The sequence below is a fragment of the Bradysia coprophila genome, unplaced genomic scaffold, assembly GCF_014529535.1.
Source record: "Bradysia coprophila strain Holo2 unplaced genomic scaffold, BU_Bcop_v1 contig_324, whole genome shotgun sequence".
NCBI classification, from domain to species: domain Eukaryota; kingdom Metazoa; phylum Arthropoda; class Insecta; order Diptera; family Sciaridae; genus Bradysia; species Bradysia coprophila.
The window spans coordinates 630,996-654,790 of NW_023503584.1; the positions used below are offsets into that span (position 1 = coordinate 630,996).

General features: G+C 34.2%; 1 protein-coding gene across 3 annotated transcripts in view; it reads right to left on the reverse strand.

Moving 5' to 3' along the window:
* LOC119079302 (zinc finger MIZ domain-containing protein 1) overlaps positions 1-23,795 on the reverse strand; it is a 114,400-nt gene that overhangs the window by 10,123 nt on the left and 80,482 nt on the right. For all 3 annotated transcript variants that reach the window (XM_037187092.1, XM_037187090.1, XM_037187089.1), the window contains one exon: positions 763-1,285. In XM_037187092.1, the coding sequence (XP_037042987.1) occupies positions 763-1,272 (510 nt within the window). In that variant the 5' untranslated portion in view covers positions 1,273-1,285. The remainder of the gene's footprint in view (positions 1-762; positions 1,286-23,795) is intronic.

The window sequence follows — 23,795 nt, forward strand, 5'->3', positions numbered from 1 at the left end:
AAATTATAAATTCACCCGAAACTTGGATTTGTGATTCGCTGAGCGTTTGCGTGACCCTCAGTTTACATACTTTGATGAACTTCTGGAACGCTTGGTATTTTTATAAGAAAAATCCAACTTGACAAAAACACAAAATTTTTGTCAAGTTGGATTTTCTTTGAATGAACGAAGTGTCACAGAAACTGTCAGGTCGCGACGTGATCTATAAAATTGGAAGCGATTGGAAGCAACTATGCCGATCGAATGCTTTCGTCTGAACAGACTAAGAATGAAATATTTAAAAAAAAGAGATCATTCGATGAAGTTTCCAAAACAATATTTTAGCTCCAAACCACCCAAACCATCACTGATCTATTTGGTACAAAGCTATAAAGGTTTAAAGTACCACAGAACAAGTCTTAAATGGCTCAAAAAACGATTTTTTTAAACTCGGGCGACATTTTTTTTTGCCGCCAGGGGAGCTTGATCAAAGCATCTATATGAAAAAGGCGTCACTTGTAAAATGTGACGCAATGGGGTTAAAAAAAATGTCGCTACTTTTTGTCATCGGTAACAGATTTGTCGTCGGTTTTCATGTCTAACAAATGTGCCGAACGTTTTAACTGCTGTATGACTAAGACGATTTAACAACAACAAAAATACGAAAAGTTGGTCAAATAAAAATTTTCTTCGATAGAGCAACATTGAAAGGAAACTGAGGCAGAAATACAAGTTTGCCTTTCCTTAGGTCGGTTCTGCATTAAAATCTACAAATTTCCTCACCTGTGAATTAAATCCCATTTCCATTCCTTGTTGATTTCCTGTAGCAGCGACCATGTTTATCGTATTAGGACTACCATGCGTAAAATTCACGTTATAATTGTTGTGTACACTTCCACTGTTCGCTGAGTGTTGTTGCGACTGTGATTGTTGCTGTTGTTGTTGTTGTAACTGACCACTGTTGTTATTATTACTACCACTTGAACTATTAATACTACTACTATTTGGGTTGTATTGAGCGTTGTGTTGATGAGAATTCGTTAGTCCGTTATTTGGATTAGGCCCAATTTGAGTATTTTGATAATTTAAATTCGAATGGTTCTGATGTTGGCCTTGATGTTGTTGCTGGTGATAGTAATTCGAATTGTTAATACTTTGTTGGTGGAATAGTTGATTATCACTGGTCGGATGCAGTGAATTTTGATGATTGTGTGACTCCTGGTAGGCCCCTATTGATGGAGATGGTTGACCCCCTAAGGCTGGAGCCCTCGAGGAGCCCCCCTGGGCACTCATTCCGTCATCATTACTGGAAAGAGAAAGAAAAAACCGATTAAAAAAATGGACATCATTTTGACGAGCTTTCTATCTCTTGTTTTATTTATTTATTTGCTTGTTCAATTCAACCGAATTGGGTGGTTACATTATTTTATTCGTCTCTCCCATCAATGATTCATTTCACAAAAAAAAGAATTATCAAAATTTTAATGAAGGCAACAACCCTTTTACCATTTTCCATTTTCCATTCGTACACATAACCATTGATCGAAATTGTAATTGAAAATTTAATGTAATTCCCAGCTCAGAGCGCAATATTATTTTGTGAAATTAATTTCCATTTTATAATATAAATTACATAACAATTTGCAAATGTATTTAATTCACCCATCAATATTGTCAAAACGAGTGACACCACAAAACAATTAAATATGTTGCTTAACTTATGCACATTTTGTAACGAAAATATTTACCCGAGAATATATTGCATCGAAAAATAGGTGATACGCAATGGGCTCATTTTGGCTCAATCAATTTAAAACGACCACGCACGACTGAAGTACCTATTCTGACTTGATCAATTTCTCTACTGGTTAAGTAGCTTAGCAGTTCGGTTCAAAGAAATGCAAATCGGTTAATAGCTCAGGTGCAAAAACCGGTTTTTTCGGTTATTCCTGACTCTTTCTTTCCTCTTTTCTTTCGTCCTATCAGATATCATTAACTAAATGGTTGACGATGTACTGATAGATAATTGCTAAAATCAGTACTTTCCCCGCCGACCCTTACGGAAACAAATCATTACTTAATGACATTTGCGTATTGATGTTTCTGCTTTGAAATTTGTTTGGTTGACTAGTGGGTCAGTAATTTGAAGTGGGTACGAAAACTCAGGTAGTTAAAATAAATTTCCGAACAAGTGCGTTATCCTGTTATTTCAAAAGACACAAATGCATACAAGACGTACGCACCTAATCGTAATAGATGAGAATGTGTTGATGCGCATGCGTATACCTCTTCGTCGTTTTATTACCTCTCAACCGTTTCATTACTTCTTTACTTTCATTGTATTCTATTTCGGAATTGAGAAGCATACATTTGGGCGTTTTTTAAGAGGCATTTTAGTTAAACTTGTAGCATACATTTATGTGTATCGTATTTCTCTTTTGCCGACATCTTTTCATCAGAATTCTTTTTGAAAAAAGTACGACCGCAATAACGACCACGAATGTTTTGGCTTTGAATAAAAATTACATTTGCTTGTAGCTGTTTCATCAGCTCTGAGAACGAGAACACTGAGTAGTTTAAGAAATTTCTGTAAACTGCTGACTTTTTTAAAACCTGCTACAACCAAATCTAATTTTTATTGAACGCTGAAACGTTCTCGGTCGTTATTGCGGTCGGACATTTTTCAAAAAGGATTCTGATGAAAAGACAAAAACAAAATACGAAACACACAAATGTAGGCTACAAATTTAGCATCGATGAAAAGTCTCATTTTCCTGTGTTTATTGACCTCGGCTACGCCTCGGATCAACAAAATTCACTCGAAAACTCTACTTTTCATCTTTTTATGCCTAGTCATGTAAAAGTAAAATTTCACCTGTGGCACTATTGGCGGTGTCTTACATTTCTACCAAACTAAGCATTCAAAGACTATAAAATTGTGCTGTCCAAGTCAATACATCAACCCTTCGTTCATCGACCATGACATCGGGGTCTCAATACGATACAACAGAAAATGCGACGAACAATTGATTAATATGCCCGAATACTTCAATAAATTTCCATTTCCATCTCCGGGCATAACATGACTAAAGCTCAAATGAAAAGGCAATACAAAAATAATAATAATTCCAAATCCATTTACATGCGTAGCGCGCGTATCACACACAACGGGCGAAATTTTAACACACTGCCATCAATACATGTGTATATATCACAAAATATATTCAAATTTTAATACCCATAATTCGTGCACATATAACTTGTTGTACCATCCATATTTTCGAATGCACCCTTGAATATGTACACATTTATTACCGAATATTGCCCGGGGTGGTCCAATAAAGTCTTTAATTGTATTGAGATTAGATTTTCCCTTTAATGCCAAATAGATATTTATTTTGCAAATTTAGGGTATATTAGCGCAGCAACTTGTGTTTGTTTGCATTTTATACACATACAGCAGTCGAATTGATTTTCCATACTGTATTAACCGGAGGGATAAAGATATTTTCGTTGACACTGTGCGAAAGCGAGTACATCTTTTTTTATTGTTGTTAGAGTGGAGTTTTGGAAGCGTCGGAACATGTTTTGGAAATACCGCGATGCACATATTATAGTGTATGTGGATATGTGGATGGGGGACTTGAAGAACTGTAGATTAGAATATTGTTATCCACTTCTGATGTAGCTAAATTACACAAATTTTCACTACTTCTTTTCTACGGCTCAGTGGAGACTTTTACATAAATGGGGCATCTTAGTGAGGTTACCAAGTTACTATAAAACACAAGTGCTGGATAATAAACAAACACCTGCCGAATAATGCACTTTTCAACGAGATTCATACAACGTTTTCTGCAACAGAAACAGAGGCAAAGTTTGAAGATTTTGCGCAATTTGATGCTGAGTTGCATAAAGTGAATGTACATTTCCTTACCGAAACTTTCGCACTAGTGGGTAGAAGATACGCTTCTAAAAGTGAGGTTCCTAATCTTGTACATGAAATCTTATTCCTAAGTTGTTCCTAAACTCGAACTTTGCGCTTGGGATGTGTTGTCAACCCGAGGCAAAGCCGATATTTCACATTACGTGCAAAAGACTGACGATGTGTATTATGACACACTTTGCACTCGATGTCATAAATAACCATTGAATCACTAATGCCATAAAGTTAGTTTTACTTCTGCATTCAGTGAAGAGTAACTCTTATGGGGTTCGTATACCACATTGCCCGCAATTGACAGTGTTAAATACCTCGACTTCTTTCCCTAAGTCCAATCTTTTGAGCTTTTAGAGGTTTCCATATGGAATGGCCTTCACGCTTCTGTTGCTTCTGTGTTTTGTGTCGAACTATATCTTACGAACGTGATGTGAGCACACATTGCTTCAACACCTAATAACCGATAATCGTACACGTTGTTCACCATCGTACCTTGTTCCGCAAAAAAAAACAATTTTAAATACCCAAGAACTTTCTAATGCATTCTATGAGTCATTTATATGCTAACGATGCAACTATCTGTTTAAGTAACATTTTCCAGTAAGCAATTTTCCTCAACTTAATCCACACCGTTTTAGCATGTTGGCATATCCATCCACATTCACAGCAAAGCATTGTACATTTTTATTGTAAATAATCCAACAACACAATATACTAATAAAATCTATATGGGTAAAGGATGATGACGTTATACCCCAACACTCATCAAGTATGTTCATAAATGCTGCCTTTTCAACTGCTTTTTACTATATACACATGTATTATATCACATAATATACACCATATTTTGTGCCATAACGTGCTAGAGGAGTTTGAGTTTTCAGGAGGTTAAATGACGTTCATCGATTGCACAATCCACTTTAAGGGGTGAATATTATTTGTAATAAATATATGTACACGTACGTACATGATGGTTGTAATACATATGTCCCTATCCGTCTTTTCCGATAGAGAATTACATTTGTGTTTCGAAAATAAATATTCTTGTGTCGATGTGTGTTGAGAGTCGTTTGTAGGTTTATTACACATATAATATGGTCGGAATAAAAGTGGATATTATGGAAGTCGCACACTCGTTGATACATATATTTATACGAATTACAAACAAAACAGTAATCTTAGATTTTAATCATAGAAAATTGATTTAACTGACTGCAACAATATATCATTGTGTGTATTTATAGAGAGAATAGAGACTGCTATACCTACCATTTGAAAGGAATAATTTGTAATGTGGCATGAATATAGTTTGGTTGAATTAAATAATAATTTAATTTGAATATAGAGGAAACGGTAGGTATAAGACATGCATACATAGTCACAGTAATAGCGTCAGATTTTTTTCTAACGTGTTTTTATCGCTGTACATATTAAACACTTATTGATTGGCATACGTGGTGAAGATATTACTATGTTAACACTGAAATGCGTATGCCATCATACCACCTGTTGCTAATTTTAGTAGATTCCAGCTGGGATGTTTGCTGGGTTACGTAGTAATGCAATCAGTATGAAATTTATGGCATTAAATATTGATTTATAGCATCAGGTAGTGGATTGCCAGACTGACTATATGGACAGGGCCGGACTAGCATTTGAAATAAGCCCAAAAATTAAAAATTTTCATACAAAAGTCCAACAGGCCCCTTAGGAATCGTCCTAAGTCACAGTATGTTCAGTCCGGGCTTGTATTTGGAATAATCGGGCAATGAGTCAATCAACCTTACCGAAATAAGATCTTCTTTAGATTATACGAGCTTACCTACCCAAAGGCTTAACAGCTTGTCCTCTCTCTAAGAGGCATAGATTGAGATACGATCAATCAGCGCGTCAGATGACTACCTTTTTATGCCAGTGTTTCATGCACCGCATACCAAAGGTGCGGCCAGAATCCATCTTAATTCTCACTACAATTCACCCGGAAGTAGTACCCCAAAGTACCACAGAGGTGCAACCCACAACAACCACGTTTCATCCAAGAAGATCGGGCCAATCGGGTCCTGCCTTTTTTTAGTTAAAATTCTTATATTGACGCGTCTTCCAAGTAGAATTTCCGCAGTTTTTAACATCCGACGCGCCTTTTGGTAGTCAGTTCGGGCCGGAGGGATAGGATATGATAAGATGGGCAGGAAAGCCGATGCTTTTACATAAATTTGTCTCAACATTTTTCAAAACCAAAACAAAGTTGCAAAGAGAAAACTCCATGGAAACAAGAGGTGAGAAAATAAAAATTATCTCACCTGAACTGTCATCAGAGAGTCAACAAAACGCAATCTTCTCACCGCATTGGAGTGGAGGAAATAAGGTTATTCCCGCCGCACGGATAAAAACTTCTTTTCATGGTCGTGCATAAGGTTTAGTTATAATAGTTGGGCTTACTAAAAGCTTAATGGGATTTAATGTCCTTCGATTTAAATGCGTTTCAAGGGCATGCACGGTTCATCATGACCAAAACAATTACCGGAAGCATTTTGTAGGTCGTTAGAACATTGTTTCGCTATTCACTAGCATCATGAACAGCAATAAATTAATTATGAGCCCTAAATACACTACAATTTGAGCAACAAATACTATAGGTAGATGTCTGATAAAGTGATGACTTACAACGGACGGTAGTCGAGCAATAAAAATCAATTTTATTTCGATTTTTCTATCGGTTTAATGTAATTCCAGTTAATAAACCCCATTCGAAATGATAATATAAACTCGATAAATTATCTTATCTCTGTCGAATGTAAACCATAAATCGTTGACTGTAATAACAATGTAATGGAATTCAATTTAAACATCTTGACCGCTCTAGCACAACCAATGTTAAATCAATGGACACAATATCCAAAACAGTGGCGAATGAAAATCAATGCAACTACTACAACTTTAAGTTAAATTAAATATTCTCTCGAAGAAAATAATAAGAAAAGGAGCAGAAAGAAAAGAAACGCCGCTAAAAATATCCTTTATTTAGCCATTGCAATCTCCCTCCTTCAGCCAAGCAAAACATTGACTACTCAAAACTTCAACAATTTTCTACTGTCGTCTATACATATCGCTTTCTGTATAACGTTTCATAACAAACGTATGTATACATTTTGTCGACTGAAGTTGATGGTGTGGCTACGCTTTTGAATGGAGTAAGTGTGGGGTGGTTTTTTGTGTAGGTTATACTTATGTACAGTTTCATGTTAAAAACCGTATGTATAGAATGTATAACGTTGGCGGTAGTGGTATATTAGAGAGAATGAGTTGGTTTGGCGCTAGAAGGATATGGGTTTGAAAATGGATAAGGAGACAAGGGTGTGATTTTCAATTGCAAATATAGAAAAGGGAAAGAACCAACACACAAGAAAGGAAATCGGGAAGGTCAGAGCAGAGGATAAATATAGTATTTTGTGTATTATATGGGATGCTATACGAAGAAATATTTGAACAGATATAACACCATGCATATATATACGGACGTACGTACGTACACCGTATCTCTAGATAGACAGATATATATATATATGCACACAAAACAGTCGAAAACTGAACAAAGTTATACGTATTATGGACTTGGGAGATTTGTGGGTGGTTAATGCGGTGGCAAGTGGTATACGAATTATGTGTATAGACGAGGCAGATATAGTTATTTATATTGAATATATATCTGTTCATGGGTTTTTGAGAAAGAGCATTGGGAATGAGATGAAATGGTGATGACAAAAAGATGTTGAATTGTAACTCTACCGTCACGATGATTCAGGATTTATACAATAAAACGAAAAATAGAATATTCCATGCTTCTGATATGCTTTTGTGTATACATCGTGTATATACGTACAGCATTCTGGTAAGGAATATATATATATATATATATATTCAAAAATAAAATACAAGAAAATCTATATTAATAGATACGTTTACGTATACATAAGATATGTATAGCTATACAACGCAGAGCATCATACCCACATTATATAGATGTGTTATACTATACACTTTCTCAACAGATTTTCCAATGAACATTTTCGCATTCACGTTGAAAATGGTTTTGTGTTTTTATTTAAAGCGATGTCCTTTGTTCGAAATTAGTATACTCGAGCTTTTAAAGAGATTTTTCTTATGTATTTACTTTGGGTTTTCTATCGAAAAAAAAAAGAAAAAAGCAAAAAAAATTGGAAAAAATAAAGAAAGACGAGAAAAAGGTCACGAAGTTATTTAAGTTGCGGGTGGCGTTTTTTTTCTTCCTTTGCTTCTCTACTGTAACATAAATGGAATATTAGTATGTGCTTATACGTATACCGTATACACAGAGAGATACATATCAGGTTCGAGTATATTTTCGGTGGCAATGTTTAGGGAGCTAAATGCCAAAAATATATATGTCAAAAGGTGAATTATCAAATTTTACACGATTTTCTCGTTGAGTCCCTATCCTACGCTATGTTATATCGCGCGAACAGAACTATATATAACTGACTCCAACCGGTCGTTTAATATTTTCTTATGGTGAAAAATATGTCGACGACTATACGTTTCACATTTAAAAAAAATAAAATAAAAATAAAAATTGTTCGCGATTCATTGTTATCTCATTGAAACAAATGGCTAGGCGACTTTATGCTCCCCATATTTTTTCCGGGTTCGCACTCCCCTTTATACGAAATCATTTTTTTTTTATGTTTTTTCAAAACTTCAAAAAGTGGTTGGAAGGCAAAATCGTATGAAAAAAAGGAAGAAAAAAATTTACATTTTTCTGATATGAGATATCAACAGTGTTTTATCTGGAAATGGTGAAGAGGCGTCATAATGTACATACAATGTACGATTTTACGTTATATTTTACTTCCCAAGTTCCTGGATACTCTACGCTACACACGAACATTACGCACAGTGATGTATGTTACACGTTTTACATACATTACACGAGCATACTCGTATAATATATAGGCGAAAGACGAAGAAAAAAAACCGTTCAACGGAAGAAATAAAAAAAGATATCATTTGAATAAGTAATTTTTTGAATACTCTCTCCGTTCGCCTTTATGCTTTACAAATAAGATTCTCGCAGTAATATGTATAGCAAAAAAAAAACTCCAGTGGTGTGTATAGAGGCAATATAAATAAATATAAAATTCTAGCACAATCTACAAATTTCCACAAATATGGAACGAACCCAAATAAATCAAGAAAACCCCATTTGTCAATCTTTCTTCCTTTCCATTTCATGCAATAATCTCATACTCCGATACAACAGCATCTAACAGTTCGGTTCTTTGTAATGCTTTCCCTCCATATCAGTTAGAAGATTCCACCCGTTGCTGATATATTTCGATGAGCCGGTTTCTTTTTCTTCCTTTCTACTACTTCTTCTACTTCTCTTCTGTCGAATGTAGAAATCAAACAAAGTTATTTAGAGGTTTTTTTTCAAGGCTATGATTGTATACAGAGAGCCAATCGATAGGGTTTTTTTGCCAGGCATTTTATTTTCATTTTTCGGGATAAACAACTCAATTTATCCAAATTCTATAAATTCCAATGAAGTTCACGAGTTAGTCGAAAAAAAAGGATTTGCAACAAAGATATTCGGATTCGGTGCTTGTTGTTGTTGGTGCTATATTCGGTGTAGTTTTTCTGTCACTTAGATATTTCAATAAATGTTTTTTCTCCTATATGCCATACCAATCGTTACTCAATGATCATGGTATCCCAGTGCACATTTCACAGATTACAATTTTCGAATCCACTGACAAGCCCACATTTATCAAAGAGTTGATGAGGTGTGATACAAGTAACTTCACCGACAAAATGAAACAGTTCAATAAGGTAAGAACGGAAGATTTAGGGTGTCAAATGGTGTTATCCTTTCATTTTCGAGAAGGAATGATTTTGTTGAGCCAAAAAAGAGTAGAAATATTGAAAATTCCGTTGGTAAAGTGGATCAATCCTTTAGACTTGGCAAGCGTATATCGAGATAAGCTACAAATCTACTACTTCCTTTGCTTACAGTATCGACAAGTGATTAACTGAAAATCTTTCTTCTTTGTGCTAATGTATCTACTTGGTTATGTTTACAGACCTGAGTAACAGCCTTTTACTTTCAATAACAAGTTCAGTCTGGACGGGTTTAACGCGGCTTCGGAATCACGCCTCGAAGTATACTGTCGGAGGAAAGTAGAAAAATTTCATGCGAAATTTTCTGACACGGAATCGAACCCGGACCATTTTGGTTGGTACGTATGCACTGGTGGTTACACTGAGTCATCTTCTGCTTCATTTGTTTTAACATTCTATTATGGTAATGACTAACTGAACGTTTATTCTTGTCGGTAAAAGATAATTAGCCTCAATCTCAATGTTATACTGCTGAGTTCAGGTGCGTTATTCAACACATAAACAGTCAGCCAGTTTTCCCAACATTTATTTAAATTTAAAAGTAACAAAAAGAACGAACGAACACAGAATAACATATTTCACCTCTCCCATTACTGAAATCTGATCTTCATAGCAGATCCTGTGCAAAGTTTTTCCACAATTTTCTTCATCGACGTAATAAAAGTAAATCCTTCGTTTTGTCCACCACCTCTCTCGCGCATCATAAAATATATTTTTGCTGAAAAATAAATGAAACAACATGAGCATCTCATGCCACCATCCCTTTCAATTCAAATAAAAATATTTTTTTTTTGCTCTCATATTATACACAGTATAAAGTCATCCCTCCTGATACCTAAAGTGAACCGAAGAATTTTTACATTTTTTTTTTGCTGCTGCCTCTCATGGTTTATACCGTTATAAGCGTTTGTATTTGGTATTTTGTATTCAATTCAGAGTACAACCATTATTATTCCGTATAATATTGTACACAGCATACGCAATATATATACACTTTGGGTTATACCATAGCACAGCGGAATATATTTTAGGGTAAATATTGTCCGTTTATAGGATAGCTAAGTTTCCAGCTTCTGTGTTCTCTTTATATGCGGTTCTCCTTTTTATAACTTTTTTGTGTGATTTTTTTTCCCGTCGTTGTTTCCTTTTTTTATTCAGTATATTCGTGTATATACCCATACTTTGTGTAGACGAGACTCCTATAAATAATACCTTACTGTTGTATGAGAAACCTCTCCAGCAAATTTAAAAAAGAAAAAATGGTATGGTGTGGAACACAAATGGTTTTATATTTATGCGAAATCATCCCCTAAATATTGTTATTTCAGTGGAGAGAAAAAAAATCTTTGAAAAGAAAACTTGCAAATATGCTACGATGTATAATACGAAATCGTACAGATGACATTTTTGTGGGCTTATTAACAATATGATTGATTTGATGATTTATATGACACTGTGTTTGGGCTATTTAATTTTGAGATTAAATCGGCTGGCTATGGCCAGCAGACATACCGAAAATAATATGAAATAATTCATATCTCTAGCTTCTTCAACATCATTCCTAGACAAAATGAGAACAATTTTGAATCGATGCGAATCTTTTATTTAAAAGATCAACCCAACAAGCTTTTGGAGACGTGTCTGTGATGGGAGAAGAAGGTTAGCATGGAAGAGAAGACCTGCGCGTTTGTGAAATTATACGCTCCATTCTGAGTGTTTCATCCACTCTTCGTCACATACCTGCTACGGAGTCGAAACCGTTCGTGGTTACAATAATGTAGGTTAAATGTAGAATGTAGTACATTATCACTGATGTATAACACCCACATATGACGAGATGAGACTAATTATGCCATTAAATTGAATAAAGAGTTTTTAAGAGCATGGTAGGTCGGCATGACTATTCAGTGTACGAATACGATACTACTGTTTTAACATCCTCAGTTTAAAATGAAAACGACAAGGAAATATTCGTTCAATGCCAATTAGATTCTACGTTTTATCGTCAAAGTCAAACCGAAAATGTATCATGTTTCTTATACCAACTGTAAGATGATCCTCAAATCCAGTATACCTAATACAAGCGGGGGTTGCCAAGAAAAGTTTACGTCAGTCATCAGATGTTGGATAGAAATGGACAAGAAGTTTGCTAGCTGTTGCTGCTTTAGGTGAAGTAAGGATCTTCCTTCCCACGTTAACCTGTTACAGACGGCAAGCTTATGACCAGTATTATTATTGGATCTATTACTTCCATAGATCAAAGTATTTTAAATCGGTTGATTTCAAATCTTGTACTTCAAATTTTTTAACATTGCATTTTACTATATGAAAGACCATATATTAACCTGAGCTTGTCATCGTCGTTACGGATACAAGATGAATAGCCCTATACGACAGGTGAATTATGAAATTTTTTCTAAATTGTTGCTTTGACTGTAGTCAGATTGGGATCCTTGGGCATCGTTCATAAAGTATGCCACCCGTAACAACTATTAGTATCTCTTTCTATCACATGTTCGACGACATCTTACATCTCTTTCGCGTGACACACTTTATGATCGATCTCTTGCCTTCTATCCGAAAACATTCTAAGCCCAAAAACACGCAAAATTCTGCCCAATCTGTTGCTACGACACGCGATCAAACTGAACTCCCAAACACTGCTGGTTCGCAAAACCTCAACATAATTCAATTGTGAACCGCTAACTGGTCCTCACTCACAATGACAGATCGATAAATTCGTTTCAACCGACAAAATAAATATTATATTTTCACTGACTTATCCCGACTACCCTCAACTTAATTGATTCACCCAGTCGCAGTCAGTCGGTAAATATATACATATCTAATTCAAATACCTACATCACATTTCCACTCAACCATGAATAAAGTTGAATTCTGTCATTGTTGCGTCATCGGTTAGTATATTTTTTTTTCTTCCCTTCCATCCTACCCATCCATTTCGTCTCTCCCACGATATTAATGGTATGATGATGGGTGAGGAAGAGTCAATATGGGTTGATGGAAAAACGCAAAGAAAAGATTTTCTCGTGTTGTATATACAATTTTTACATGGAATTTTCCCTCGCCTAAGTACGGTTGTGTTATACATGTGGAACATTCATGCATTATAAATGTGTACATAGCCACAGCATAAAATGTATAACACTGTTTATAAGCATTGAGCGCTATATTATGGTAGCTTTTCCTTCTCTCTTACGATTTTTTTTTTCTGTGTGTCCACAAACTTTGGTATGATGGCTATGCTGCTTGATATGTTGATGCTATACAACAATGTGAAATATTGTGAAATGGCATAGATGGTAGATGATTTAGTTAAAGAGGGTAACCGTCACGTTGATCAATTCTTTTACCAAATAGTGCGCACATATTTATATTGTTATGATTAACTATTGCTTATGGGTTTTTTTGCCGTTCTCTGTTGTGTTATGTATACGAAATCCGGAGTTCAATTATTCAACTAAAAAGGATGTGAGAGTCTAGGGGGTGGCCGATTTATTTATTATGTATACGTGGATGTATAGCATTACATTCGATGGTATAGTACATGTGTTAAGAGTGATATGTTTGCTCGGCATTGTTTCAGGTTTTATGCGTTTTTATTTTGGTGTGTGTCGGTGTGTGTATGAAATGGGTCTCAGTGTATTGGCTTCATTCAATGTTTGGCTTAAATTATTTTGGTTGGAAAGATTCGTTGAGGTGATATGGAGAATGAACGGAAAATATTTTTGATTATCGTTAATTGTTCGGGTGTTGGCGGCGGGGTGGTTGATTAAATGATAATGCTGGTGCATCGAAAAGATTAATTGATGTGGGAGTACGGTTGGCCATGGATTCACATGAGGGCGTTAAAAGATTATTCAAAGTTTAATTTGTTCAATTTTGATAAGTTGCTCGTATATTGATTGAAGAGCCCACTCTCCATATTTAACGTTTTTATTAAAAAAAAAACTTTTGCGATGAAAAATTAATAATCTCAAGGAACGTTGTCTGGCTTGATTTATTAATTTGATTATTTGAACGTCTCTTTTTTTAAGAGATTTTGAGGCCTTATTGATTGAGAAACCTTTGAATCGGCGGTGGATTTTATGATCCAACTGGATTTCATTTAATTAAAAAAGTAAGAGAAATTGAGCGATTGCTTTTATTGACCTATTTAATGAAGTTCCATATGGAGTTTATCGTTCTACTGTAACTTGTACCGAGAACATTTTCCGACTCTTAAACTATAAAAGTAACATGAAAATGAATGCAATTACCGAACCTGTGTGCATATCAAATGATACCAAACTCCAGCCTTTACAACGTTATTCCAAAACCAAATTTGCTTCTCTGCCGATTTGGTGTCGTAAAATATTTAGACTGAAATAAAACCGAGAGAAATGCCAATGTGAACGAAAATGTTCTCTTCATTTCGGTTCGTTACACACATAAAACATCCATAAGGTATTCCCCGTTGAACTATGCGTCTTCTGGAATTTATTCTAGATTTAATATGAGCTCAGTTGTCGTACAATGTTCACTAAATCTGCTTAGGTAACGCTTCAACTCGGTTATCGTAAAAGTCAATTTTGAAGATGGGATGTAATTTGGAATAGGAAAATTTTAAGAATGACGACTTTCGACTGAAGTGAAATAATTATTTAATTAGATTACTCTTATGGTTGGCTAAGTTTTCTTGACTTTCCTTCACTCTATCCCTCTAACACTGACTTGTTCTTGATGCATTAGTCTGTTATTTTAGATGTGTATGGGGACACTTCGTTTGGACAGAAACTCCTGATGGATTGTTCCCATCATTTAACTTTATTTTGTCCAATAACTTCAAAGAGCTTTTCAAATTTAAGCTGGAAACGCTTTACCTCCTTTTAAAAAAAACGTTCTCCGTTTATATTCCGTTTTGTTTCGCTTTCGTGACAGCTGTCAAATTAAACAAAGAAAAAATTGAACAATTTTGCTTCCGTTTAATGGACAATTCTCTATCAAAAATTCATTATGATTCATGGGCTATTGTTTAACTGTCATGTAAACGAATGGAGTGAGTGCGATTATAGCCTTAGCTTCAATTCACTCAAGTTCACTAACTTCATTTTGAGAATATTTTATTGGTTTACATAACAGTCAAATAAAAGACGATAAAAAAATGGATTTTTGAAAGAGAACTGTCAACTAATCGCGTTCAATTTTTCCATTGTGAACTTGATAGCGCTTAGCGGTGACGAAAACGGAATAAAAACGACGTGTCATTTTTAGAGAGAGAGAGAGAGAGATGGTGGAAATTTTAAATTTGAAATCTTAAAGATTTTTAATTTCAAAAAACTCTGGTGACTCTCCCGCCTTTCCGTGGGTGCAATTTCTCTGTGGTCAATTTATGAGACCCGAACTTCGTCACGATTCAACACCGACAATCGAGCAATTAATCTGAACTCAAATGAAAATTCAAATCCCGTTTTATATTTTAAGAAATAATGAAAATGTAACATACAATGCACGTGTGAACACAACATTTAAACCGAACAACATCTGTCAACCCAGTGTGGAATTTCTTAATTAAATTCATAAAATAGCTAACATCAATTTATAGTTCACTTGGCCTTAAACCTTCTCGTATTTATGATGTTGAAACAATGATTAAAAGTTGTAAATTATGCTACAACGTCTGCAATGTCGAACAACAAACAACATTTTCACCTGAAGACAAATACAAAAGAAAAATATTAATTTATCATTAAATGAATGGAATGAAATTAACTTTTTACCCATTTTTTTTTCGCTTCTCGAATTTTATTTATTTTTTCACATGAATTCTTTTTCTGTTTTTTATGTTAAAAAAAGCAGAAAAACAGATTCAAAAGTCATTTGACCAAATATAATTTATGCAGAGACCCACAGACAATTAAATATTCAAACAGAGGCATTATTTTTATCATGAGAAAAATGATTCCCACCATACGAGGAATGAACAAAAAATTATTTTTACTTTCGGATAGGAATATGAAATTGTTATACTCTAAACTAAAGAAGAAGAAGAACACAAAAAAATAATAATAAAAACAAATAACAAAGCATGTAAAATTAAATAATTTCCTTAAATGTATCTCATTCAAACCAACCCAGCCCATTGATATAGATTAATAATTCAAGACGTCTTTTGCTGGTTTCGACAAAAGCCTTTAAACACACATACCAACAGAAGAAGTCACATTTTGCGCAAAAGCACCAAAGCACCGTGAGTATATACATATATCCCAAACGGCAACAAAAAGACGAAGTAAAAGAAGAAGTAGAAGAAGTGAAAAAAGTAAAAGAATTTATTTTCTTCAACTTTGCCAATATGCTCTCTCAACTTCGAATACATTTTCTGCTGTGTATCTATATGCATAAGTAGTACATTAGAGGCGACGACACGGTCAAAAAGGAAAATGCTCCACACACACACCGCACATGGATTTTCGCTATATAGCGGGTCTCACTCACTTTTGCCAATCGTATCACTATACTATAAACACAGCTCAATTGCTTTACTTCCACTTCATATTCCTTCGTTTACTGTTTCTGTCTGATATATTGTTGATACGTTTAGTTAGGCAAGTCGTTTTGATATATCGGAATGCTACACCGAGTTTGTACAAGTACGAAAATTGGGTAAGCTCGACGTATATTTGACAAGCACAATGATGGGGATGTCAATTTTAAATGGGATTACAATTTACTTTGCGTTTCCATATCTTTCGCATCTCATGAACTGTTTGTATTGCTTCGTTTGAAGTAATTCGGTGAAATTCGGGGTTTTATTCTGGAATGTCTTGCTACACGTGTCATTTGAGCTGCGAGAAAAATAGTCTGAAGTTAAATGTTGCTACTTGCACACGTATGAGCTTCTGGCATATTTCTTTTGTGAAGCAACAGTTTGCAGCCTGAAGGCAAGAGTTGTAATCCCACCGGGAAAACCAATATGAAAAGCTACCTACGTACTTTGGACAATAGACACCAACGAAAAGTGCATTCCATCCTCTCTTTCCTGCCCCTTCCGCCAGTACTACCATAATTTAATTTTAACTATCGATGTTAAAACTAATGGTACGCTAGCATCACCAGTCGCGAACTTAAATCACTTGATGACGAAAATTTGGAATCGAATTCAGCGGCGAGCATTCCCAATTCTAATTTTGCATTGTTTTGTGAAATGTTTTTCTATATGTTTGTTTATACTGCTTGAATGGTTACTTGTTACCTCTGCGCTTTGCCAACAATTTCTCACACAATCTGTATCTCTTCGTAGACACACGGTTTTCATTGTGTACGGTGTGGATATATACACAAAATATAAGATCTCTACATACGTACAGAGAAAACAAAAACAATTTTAACCAAACGGCAAAAGGGAAAAAGACAAAACGAGCAAAATAAAGAAAATGAGCTGTTCGTTCTATACCCATATTGAATGTGTTGCTGCATGCATAGCATATAGTTGGTTATATCTATGTTGTATCGCAAAATTTTAAGATTATCATTTTCTCTCCCACAGTTTTCACATATATTTTCGGTGTATACGGCTGGAGTGTTGTTACTTGGGATGGATGGATGTATATATATTGTATAGGATCTGTTATATATATACACGAACATATTAGATACAAAAGATGTTAAGCAGGAAAATTTGTAAGGCAGCAAGGTGTTTCATTGTTTTTTTATACTTGTGTATAATACATGAAACGTGTTTTTGTTTCGCATGTTGTACACAGCGAAGGATATTGATTTTGAATTTTAAAACAATTAGGAATTCAATTTTGAATCTTAAGTCCTGGGTTAATTTAAAGTAAACAACAATATGAGAACGAGAAATCTCTCGGATTTTTTTCCTTCTTCGTTCTTCAGCCTTTCTACTCAGGCAAAGAATATTCAAATTTGTATAAAATTTTAGCCTATGCCGTATACAGCACCGACTGAGGTATAAAACAGTTAATGGAGAAGATAAATTTTTAGTTATCTGATTATAATCAAGGGATTCCATATTTGCTTCTTGCTCATTTGTGATGGTGTGCTGTTAATAGCTCTCATCAAATTTAATATTCTCGAATGAATAATTTTTGTATTTTATATATTCAAAATCCATCAAGTAAACAGCCATAATTTCATAACATTCAGTAGCGTGATAGTTGTCACTTCTTTCAATGAGATAGGCGCATCATTAGTTTTATTGTAAAATTATGCATTTCATTGCTTAAGTTTTGTTCGACAATTATTGCCCAGGATTTCATTGGAACTTTTTTTATTGGCAATTTCACTCTTTTTATGGACTGGGGTAATCAATCTGCAATGACTATGAGAAATTAATAAAATGCAAGCAACAGAAAATGAATTTTTATTTTTAAGACTTTGATGTAGCGACGTAAAAATCGATAACACTCATGGTGTGTGAGTATTTACAGGGATTTATTTTTGAGAAAACATTTTCCCACATGTTTTTGAACTGTCCCAACTTTTCCCTGATGTCTCCATCTTTTCTTAATTTTCAACAAAAAAAATGGAAAATTGTAGGAAATGAAGAAAAAATTTGGAAAATTGTGGGAAATGTTTTATTCCAAAAAAGTTCCCTGTTATTTAACCACCAAAAAGAGATGGAAAAAGAATGGAAAAATTTTTTATGGTTGGGCCCTGTGATAATTCCGATTAATAGGCAACAACAAGAAATATCTCGTAGTTATAAAGTTAATCATCTGTTATATACAACGAAGACGAAAATAAGCATTGATCTCTTGCTATTCTTCGCTTTTATAGTAAAATGTAATGTTAAGACCAATGAATAGGTAGATTTGGTATGAAAAATTAGACACTAGTCTTAACAAATGAAGTACCAGATTAAATTATTGAATGTGGTCGTACACATGCTCTGTGAACGATTAAAAAACGCAAAGGACGTTCCAATAGTCCATAGGTATTGAAAAAAGCTCAGAGGTCAGGTTTTTCTGAACTTGAATTGACACGACAATTATAGAAATCGGGTCAAATCGAACAGGCTACCCGAAAAATTTGTTTCACGTTACCTGTAACCTGATCTAACAGTTTGTGAGTGATGCCCAGGATTAGATTAGATCATGATTCTTTCACCAGATTTTCGTGACCTGACCTGACACTTTTGAGTGAAGTGAGCGTCAAGTCAGGTTTTCCATGGTCTTGAAGTCCGTACTTAAATTACTTACTGTTATGTGATATAAACGAAAGAATGTCATCCGACTTACCTGTAAAGAGAAAAAAGAAAAACTTTTATTAATTTGTCTGTGTGTGCAATGAGTTGAGATATGTGAGCACATTCGTTTTGTGTATTTATGTAAAAGTTTTTTTTTTTACTTATTGTAACGTTAGAAAAAATCCATTCAGCTTAAATTCAGTACGACGAAAAGAATGATCAACAACGAAAATATTTCACAAAACTACCGTGAACGTACCAAAAATATATATTTTTGTGCGCTTGGAAATGATACACTATTATACAATCAATATGTACATTTGGCTGGCATTTTGCATACAATTAAAATTACATGGATTCAATGTAACACACCGAAAAAAAGGTATCTATCTCTCTGGTTTATAAATTTGAAAGTATAATTTCGGTTCGGATATACACATAAAGCCCAATGTTTGAAACGAAAATTTCTGCAACATAATACATTATAATTGAAAAAGAAAGGTGCGCGCGCGCGTATCTATCTATCAAATAACAAATAGTCCATACGCCATGTCATGTCTGGTTAAATGTTACCTTTCAATAAGTAGTCGATAGAATGGGTCAAAAAAATTGGTGTTTTTTTCTCTTCTTCTCACAATGAAGCATAATTAGATACGTGCTCGTCTCGATCCTGTTGTTTGTGAAAGCAAACGTTTACCAGATCGAATTAATAAATCCGTCTGCATACAACAGAAAATCAAAATAAAATTTATCGATTTGTTACCAGCCAACAAACCATTTTCGACGACCCATCCGATGCCTATTTTTTTTTATCACAAAAAGCATAATTATTTTACAATGTATTCCTATATGTTTCAGACATTACGTTATGTATCACAATATTTTACCTACCAGATCGGCATTAGATCGTTGGAGTGAGAGACTATATTAGTACAAAAAAAACAGTTGTACACCTTAGCGCACAATGTATAAATAATTTTGCTGTTATATTAGGTAAGCTATATGGTTTTCTGTTCGTCCATATATATATAACGTGAACGTATAGTATACACAATACACGTTTACACGTTATATCGATTTCACAAAAATATTTATAAAAGTTCCAAGATATTTACCAAACACAAAAATTTTACAGAAAAAAAAAATTTGTACAATTGGTACGTTCACTTCGGAGAAACAGTCTTCAGTATGAGTTTCTATTACAAAAGTCTCTTTTCTACAATATTATTACACTAATGCCGTGGTATATTGCGCGTACACACAGTGTATTAAATTCATTTAATAAAATTATCTTTATTACTTTTGCGGTTGCTGTCATATCACTATCAGATTACATTTTTGTCTCGGAAACGAATTTTTTTCTTTTACAATTTATTTCTGTGCTTTTAGAGCACATACCTTCAACAACGGAATTTGTAGGAATTGTGTGGACAAAACATTGATTAGAAAATTGGGGAAATATATTTGACAATTTGTTACAGATTGTGGAAAGATGTGCGTACAAAGTTAGTGATCTTCTTCCAATTAAATTGATTTATTGCACAAATGTAATGTACCTAGACCTTCAGGAACTAGATTTGTCGGAGATGCAAAGTCCAGTCGAAGAAATGAGAAATGATGCAAGTTTAGATGAAAATATGTCTGCTCTAGAGGCAGGGTCATATGTTCCTAACTTCACTTGGAGGACGTGGACCTGTGACAGGAAAAAAAACGCATGCCACAGTATCGTCATATTAAACAAATTTTTATGTGGCAGATATTGTAGAGGGTTAGTCATTAAAAGACGTTCAAACTCAGGCAGTTAAGGGAGGTCGACGAAACGGAAACCTGACAAACAATGTTAATAGTATTGGAAAAACCTGTACGCATGGGTGTGGGTGAAGAGGAAACCCCTGGCAAATAATTTTCCCACCAATTCCACTATTCAATCCCCCAAATTCCAATTCTTCCGTGGTATCCAAAGTGATAATATCAAAACAAAAATGCAATATAAAGGTCGTCGACGGGACTTAAAATTCTGTAAATTCTTAAATTTGAAAATTTCAGGAATTTAAAGAATTTTCCAGAATTCATTCTCACAAATTCTTTAAGTTCCTGAAAATTTCTAAAAATTACCAAAAATTCCAAATAATTTCCGAAAATTTAAAATTCTTGAATTCTTGAATATTTCCAAAAATTCTTAAAAATTCCTGAAACATTTCGAACTTCCAATATTTCCATTTACTTCCAAAAATCAACTGAATTCCACAAATTCCACTTAATTCCTACAGAATTTCCACTAAATTCCAAAAGTTCTTCTTATTTCCAAAAATTCCATTGGCCTGTCCGAAAACACTTGTTGATGTCAAGAGGTGTGGTTAGCAATTTACCACAAAAATACGGACGTCTTTCATGGAAAATACCCTTGGGACAAATCTAGGAGTGTCAATTTGGAGTCTACATATGTAAACGAAACACGAATCCGTAAAGTGACTGCTAAAGAATGAGCCCTGCAAAGCTTTTGGTTCATTGCACCAATGTCAATCACAAAACAATTCTGAAAACTGTTTCTGTTAATTAGAAATATTCATATGGCGACATAAACGCATTCTTAGATTTCCTTCATGCATTTTATTGTTCTTCTGAATTCTCCGTATAGATTTCTGTTGTGACAGATAACATTCATTTCCCGCTAAATCGCACAATTTCTATAACATATCGTCTGAGATGTTTTGTACAATTTCATCCGCCCACGATGTCCTTTCGGATTGAAATATTCATCAGAGACAAAGTGTATATATTCGAAATCAAGCAGAATTAAACAGTCATAAGCTCCGAAAGAATGTTGAACGACAGTCGAGAGTCATATATATAAATACGATTTCGAAATTCATAATAATTTCTTCGGCTTGTTTTTAACTGAACATTTATGTATCCCATCCGAACAATAAATAGTCGTACAATATTATCTCATATCAACCATAATGTAAGATAATTTATTTTTCTATCAAACCACTTTTATGCGTTTATATGGTGCTGGTATGCTGCGAGTGTGTATTTTAATAACTATTTAGTTTAGAATTTTAAAACACAAGACATATTATCGAATAGCTCATGCTTTACTACACATATCTATCTATACCATATATTGTCTTTATACATCTTCTTCTCGCATTCGGAACAACATTTTTTTTAAATTGAAAAAAAAAAAAACGAGGAACAAATCCTACACTCATTTTATACTTGAGTGTAGTTATGGTACAGCACCACATTATATCTATAGTAAAATAGAAGGTGGTATGCATAACATAGCAATAACACATATTAGAGAATCTCAAAAACTCATAAACTCTGTAGATATAAGCTTGGATATTCCATCCACTCGGTATAACGATGAATAAAATAAAAGAAATAAAATTTAAAAAAAAAAACACAACAAAAATCAATGACCTGACGTTACAATAATATAAATTGTGTACAGTATGTGTCTATGTATGTACGTCACAGAGCTTTAATACCTTATTCCATAACGTAACGTAACGAATAAAAATGTCGAAGAAATAAAGAGAAATAAATAATAAAGCGGAAAAAAAATGAAAAACTTTGTTTTTTCTTTCTGTTTCATCTTTCGTTTATATATTTTGATGTACAAGAAATTTATTGTTTTTCATTCAACTAAAATGCCAATGCAGACGATGCAGTGATTAAAGAAAAAATTATTAAATTTACCAGATGGAATTCTGATAAAAAAATTGTTCCGCTGTTTGTTCATTCTCTTTCGTAACGCAATAGCGTATACACACACGGAATGCATTAAAATCCGCGTTTTGTTCTTCTTTCTCAAAAGAAATAATTTCTAGTCCAAAAATTTCAAAAATTAAAACCAGGAGATTACCGCACATTAGCTCTGTAGCATCAAAGCGAGGGTGAACTACCACCATCTCATAATATTTTCTGTATGATCGCTGCATTATAGTTAGTTTCTTGCAGATAAAAAGCTCTTAACATATGAACTCTTTGACTGTGCTTTTCGGTTGAAAGCTAAGGTATACTATTTTGTCAGAGAATGTGACAGAAGTTTTGAACCCATTTACTGGGTTCATTCAAAGACTCACAAGAATACACATCTTTTTTTCTTGGGTACCGAGGGAAGAGTGGCTATTCGAATATCATTCATTCGTTCAATGGGAATTAGTAAAAGGGTTACGAAAATTTAAATCAATGAGGAGTGATGGATTGCACATTGTACTGGTCTCGTGGATGCTGAATTGGAACCACGACCCAATTTTTTGAATTTTCAATTTCTACCAACAAAATCGATGGAATAAAAAATTTCGTGTTTTAGCCGTTTTTTTGAGCACTTGACGAGCACTTGCCTGAATGCCCATCAACAAAGAAAAAAAAATATTGACAATCGATAAATACAAACTGTCAAGTTTTTCTTAATTTTACGACGCTACGAAAACTTGCAATCTTTCTCTTTGGTTCCTCAAAAAATAGCCACTGTGCTGGTCGCCCCGCGATTTTTATTTAGAATTTTTGATATGATTTTTTGAATGATAAAAATATTGAAGTAGTAGATTTAACGATTTTCTTGTGATATGCTTGCCGTTTCTGAGAGGTCAACCAGGGACTATTTTTGAAAAAATATTTTCCCACTAGTTTTCCCTCAAATTTTGAGCTGATTTCATTTTTGACTCTAAACAAATTCGCATTTTCAGCTAAAAAAATTTAGTCCAACAATTTTCATGA